The sequence below is a fragment of the Microtus oregoni genome, unplaced genomic scaffold (genome assembly GCF_018167655.1).
Source record: "Microtus oregoni isolate MIOR12 unplaced genomic scaffold, Mior012 000048F_ref0000485, whole genome shotgun sequence".
In the NCBI taxonomy this organism is placed as follows: domain Eukaryota; kingdom Metazoa; phylum Chordata; class Mammalia; order Rodentia; family Cricetidae; genus Microtus; species Microtus oregoni.
This window is the reverse complement of record NW_024543222.1, coordinates 1,059,482-1,064,555: the sequence shown is the minus strand read 5'-3', so window position 1 is coordinate 1,064,555 and position 5,074 is coordinate 1,059,482. Positions and strand designations below refer to the sequence as shown.

General features: G+C 55.7%; 1 protein-coding gene across 1 annotated transcript; it reads left to right on the top strand.

The window, feature by feature from the left end:
- The first annotated feature begins 1,170 nt into the window (after positions 1–1,170).
- Enpp7 (ectonucleotide pyrophosphatase/phosphodiesterase 7) lies at positions 1,171–4,856 on the top strand. The gene is made up of 5 exons (XM_041635586.1): positions 1,171–1,411; positions 1,690–1,835; positions 3,187–3,813; positions 4,344–4,563; positions 4,777–4,856. Exons 1-5 carry the CDS (start codon positions 1,171–1,173, stop codon positions 4,854–4,856), a joined length of 1,314 nt encoding a protein of 437 aa, XP_041491520.1.
- Positions 4,857–5,074: the final 218 nt, after the last annotated feature.

Genomic DNA, 5,074 nt, shown 5'->3' with positions numbered 1-5,074 from the left:
GACCATGCTGCTCCTGGGGGAGACACAATCGGTCATTCACTCACACGGTCTACTGAAGAGAACGCGGTGCTGCCTGAATAACCGAGCCTGCCAAGGACAGCGCCACAAAGCCATCAGCAGAGAGCGGTCCTCCAGGCCTGAGCCCGTGTTTGATTTGGCTGCCCAGGACAACTGTCACTCATGCTGGTGTCTGTTCTACCCAGCCCCAGACCAAAGGTTCCTGGGATCAAGCCTCAGAGCACCAAGAGTGTCCTCAGAAGAAAAGGAGAAGTGTGCCTGAGCTCCTGTGTGTTCAGCAAATGCCCCCTGCACCCAGGACAGTGTGCTGTGAATGCCACGCCCTGAGTAACGCAGGGCCCTGCTCCTCCAGCCTCACACCTGATGACTGAGCTGAAGGTCTGGTCACAAGAGCAGATCCCTGACGTCTGTGCCATTGCTGGAGGCAAAGAACAGACAGAGCAGACCCAGATCTGGTCTGAATGAAAATGGCCCCCACCCCGTAGGCTCATAGGGAATGGCGTTGTTGAAGGTCTGGCCTTCCTGTAGGAGGAAGTGTGTCACTGGGAGTGGGCTTTGAGGTTTCAGAAGCTCAGGTCAGGCCCAGTGGCTCCCTCTCTCTTCCCAGTGCCTGCTGATCCAGATGGAGAACTCTCAGCCCCTCTCCAGCACCATGTCTGCCTGTGTGTCCCCATGTTTTCTGCCATGGCGATAATGGACTAAACCTCTGAATTGTAAGTCAGTCCCAACTAAATGTTTTCCTTTATTAGAGTTTTCATGGCCATGGCATCTCTTCGCAGTGGTAGAACCCTAAGACAGAGGCCCGCCCACTCTGCCCCTAGCTGGGCATCCTCTGAGACTGGAGGAGCCTGGAGCTGCTGTGAAGACCAGGGTGGAGGGCAGTTCCCATGAGAGCCAAGCTTCCAGGCTCAGAGACGTGGGGCCCCCTCCTCCATGAGAAGGACACTGGAGGATGAAGGCAGAGGGAGGAGGAACTGGGGACTCCATTAGAGATTGAGGCCATGCCAGGCTCACACAGCCCTCATGTGCAAAGTCTAGACTGGTGACATCCCATCTCTGGAGATGCACAGGATAAGAGGCCTGACTGACCCTGGGACTTTGCTCCGCTCCTGGCCTGAGCTGTCTGTGTGCCTATTCACCTGAGAGCCCATCATGGAACACCCAGCCGTCCTCCTCACTGTGGCTCTGGCTATCCTGGCTTGTGGGACTGGGGCGCCTCTCCAAAAGCCACACAAGTTACTCCTCGTGTCCTTTGATGGCTTCCGCTGGAACTATGACCAAGATGTGGACACCCCTAATCTGGACGCCATGGCTCAGGAAGGGGTAAAGGCACGATACATGACACCCGCCTTTGTCACCCTGACCAGCCCCTGCCACTTTACACTGGTCACTGGTGAGTGCCAGCCTCAGGACGGGGCTTGGGAATAGAAAGAGCCTGAGACATGGGGGGGGGGGGGTGTCAAATGGGAGGCACCCTGGTCAAAAGCGAGAGGTCATTGCTCTGAGGAGGGGGCCTCCAGCAGGATCCAGAGCCCACACAAAGGCCCTTGAGGAGTCTTCTCTGGTGTCCCAGGGCTTGGTACGCCATAGGGCTTTCAGGCGACTGTGGGCTCACGAGCCTTCCCCAGGCTTGCTCCACACACACAGCCTGCCCTCTGCTTCCCCTCCCAGGCAAATACATTGAGAACCATGGGGTGGTTCACAACATGTTCTACAACACCACCACCAAGGTGAGGTGGCCCTACCACACCACGCTGGGTATCACGAACTGGTGGGACAACGGCAGCATACCCATCTGGATCACAGCCCAGAGGCAGGTAAGACGGCCCGCCCATGGGGAAACTGAGGCCATGGTCATAGGGAATCCACAGCAGGCACGGGCATCCTGCCTTCTAGCATAGGAAGCTGCTCAATGAACCCCCGAGGACCGTGCAGGCAGCCATCCCAGGCTCAGCTATGGTCTCCAGGGAGACCAGGACGAAGGGTGTACCTGGGATGGCAGAGGGCTTGCCCTGCGTGCAGGAAGCTCTGGGTTCTGTCCTCAGCCCTGCAGAAAGCCAGGTGTGGTGGTGTACACCTGCAAGAGGATCTGAAGACAAGGTTGTCCTTGGCTTCACAGTGAGTCTGAGGCCAGTCTGGGCTGTGCAAGACCCTCTCAAGGAAGGAAGAAGAGGAGGGGGGAGGGAAAGAAGGAAGGAAAGGAGGGGGAGGGAAAGAAGGAAGGAGAGAGGAAAGGAGGAGGAAAGGGGAGGAAGGAGGGAAGGAAGAAGAAAAGAGAGGAGGGATGGAGGAGAGAAAGAAGGGAGAGGAGGGGTGGAGGAGGGGAGGCAGGTCTCGCCCTCAGGCCCTTTGGCCGGGAGAGGAGGATCACATTGACTCTGGGTAGCTAACTGACTCAATAAGAAAGTGCTGAGCCAAGAGTCTTGATCTGTTTCCAGTCCCACCACTGGACATCTGGATGCGAAAGGGCCAAAGATTAAACAGGCGGGGTGTACTGTGAGATGAGAGTGGCCCCGATTCGCATTGCCCCAGGGGATTCTTCAGGGGAGGCTTCTAGTCAGTGATGCCAAAGGGAGGGTTTCCTCATAGGCAGGAACAACCCACGGCCCCATGGTTCACGGTTCGACTTCCACCCAAGTGATACTTCCTGTCCTGTGGCACTCGCTCCTCCAGCTCCAGAGCCAAAAATGAAAGTGAGAACTCAACCTCCCCTGATAAGGAGAGGAAAAAATGAGGGAGTGGGGGAGGAGAAACTGATCAGGAACCTTGGACCCATGTTAACAGGGGTTGGACAGACAGACAGAATGAGCAGCAAGGATTTATAGGAAGGTGGGTGAGCAGGTGGTAGGGACAAAGTGGACGGAGGAGAAGACAATGAATGGAGGCCACGAGACAGCGGAGGCTCGCGGCGAGGATGCTGAAGGGCGTGGCATATGGGGACGTTTCCCATCTACAGTCTCAGTTAGGACTTGATGACACTGGGTGCTTGTCCTCTAGATGAACTGTCCCTGCCCCGGATCTGTGAGAGAAGGTACACTTCAGGAAGCAAAAGGCCTCAGGGCAGCAGGCAAAAGCGGATAAGGGAGTGCAGAGAGAGAAGCAGGCAGGCACAGGAGAGGGGGAAAGACAAGACAGGAGTCATAAAGCTTACACTACTTCACCCTGCAGGGCTTAAAAACTGGCTCCTTCTTCTACCCTGGAGGGAACGTCACCTACCAAGGAGAGGCCGTGACCATGAGCCGGAAGGAAGGAATCTTCCACAATTACAAAAACGAGACAGAGTGGAGGGAAAATGTGGACACCGTGATGAAGTGGTTCACAGAGGAGAACGTGGCCCTAGTCACTCTCTATTTCGGGGAGCCAGACTCCACTGGCCACAAATACGGCCCTGAGTCCCAGGAGAGGAAGGACATAGTGAAACAGGTTGACAGGACTGTGGGCTACCTCCGGGACAGCATCAAGCGCCACAGCCTCTCAGACAGCCTCAACCTGATCATCACATCTGACCACGGCATGACGACAGTCAATCAGAAAGCCAACGACTTGGTGGAGTTCCACAAGTTCCCCAACTTCACCTTCAAGGACATCGAGTTCGAGCTCTTAGACTATGGGCCCAATGGGATGCTGATCCCCAAGGAAGGGATGCTGGAGAAGGTGTACAGCGTCCTCAAGGATGCCCACCCCAGGCTGCACGTGTACAAGAAGGAAGATTTCCCCAAGAGCTTCCACTACGCCAACAACTCGAGGATCACGTCCCTGCTCATGTACAGTGACCTTGGCTACGTCATCCATGGGGTCAGTGGGCTGCTGTACGGCTTGTGGGTGGCACCCTGATTCTATCTACCCCCTAGTGGGTGTCAGGCACCTATGGGGCACACTCAGCACTATGCAACAGGAGTATGTGTTGTGTGTGTGTATGTGTGTGTGTGTACATGCACAGGCTTCAGGTAAGTGTGAGAAGCCCAGGCTCAAGGGTGGCATGGATCATGGGGGAAAGGACCGAAAACAGAGCCCATACCAGAGAGGGAATCCTAGATGCAGCACAAATGGGCACACCCTGAACCATGGACGCAGGCTAACATCTCTACCCCACTCAGTGTCATGGGGTCTTCACCTGGTCCACAGTTATTCAGTGAGACTTCATCTTTGGGGTCCCAGAACTCATAGGAATCTAGAGGCCATCTTACCACACATGGCAAACTTTCCCTAAGGTCATCCACTCACACAGGGGCCAACCCATGGGGGAGCAGGAAAAGATTGATAAGGAGGTACTGGGGACAGCGTGGTCCCCACTTATGACCCAGAATCCTTGGCCCTCCCTGCAGAGAGTGAACGTCCAGTTCAACAAGGGTGAGCATGGTTTCGACAACCAAAACATGGATATGAAGACCATCTTCCGGGCTGTGGGTCCCAGCTTCAAGGCAGGCCTGGAGGTGGAGCCCTTTGAGAGCATCCATGTGTACGAGCTCATGTGTCAGCTGCTTGGCATTGTTCCCGAGCCCAATGATGGGCATCCTGGCACCCTGCAACCCATGCTTCAATCAGGTGAGGCAGGGACGCCCCTCTTCTGAGGCCCATGCTGGCGTAGGCACACCGTGAGTTTGCAAGCCCATAACTGGGCCACCGTACACACCCCAAGGGGATTGTTGAGAGAAACCTGGGGGTTTGTGGAGACAGCTGGGGCCCCTGGTCCTCCAGAAGCCCAAGAAGTTGAGATACAATCCTCTCCATCTCTCACCGAGCCTTCTGTCTTTCCAGGGTCCGCTCTCCCACTCAGTGGTGGGCTCCACTTGATGATGATGTTGCTGGGGATCCTGATGGTTCTGGCCAATACATAACACGCCCACTCAGTCAAGTTCAGAGGCCCAGAAGGCCGAGGAGGCTCAAAGGATGAAGCCAAGACTCTGCTTCCTACTTCTCAGTCTGAAGGACACCTCCCTGCCCTCTGCCCTTCCTCTCCCCAACTTCACCCACTCCCCACTCTAGTATAGTACAGAATGCAGCTTCTGGATTATTCCACCATGCTAGTGACCCCCTCCAGCCTGGAAGCCAGAGT

What these genes read in the sequence shown, in the direction of transcription:
- Enpp7 (XM_041635586.1), top strand. Translation starts at nt 1,171, where the DNA reads ATGGAACACCCAGCCGTCCTCCTCACTGTGGCTCTGGCTATCCTGGCT. An exon ending in GGATCACAGCCCAGAGGCAG is followed by an intron (nt 1,836 to 3,186) that starts GTAAGACGGCCC and finishes TTCACCCTGCAG; the next exon opens with GGCTTAAAAACTGGCTCCTT. An exon ending in GCAACCCATGCTTCAATCAG is followed by an intron (nt 4,564 to 4,776) that starts GTGAGGCAGGGA and finishes CTGTCTTTCCAG; the next exon opens with GGTCCGCTCTCCCACTCAGT.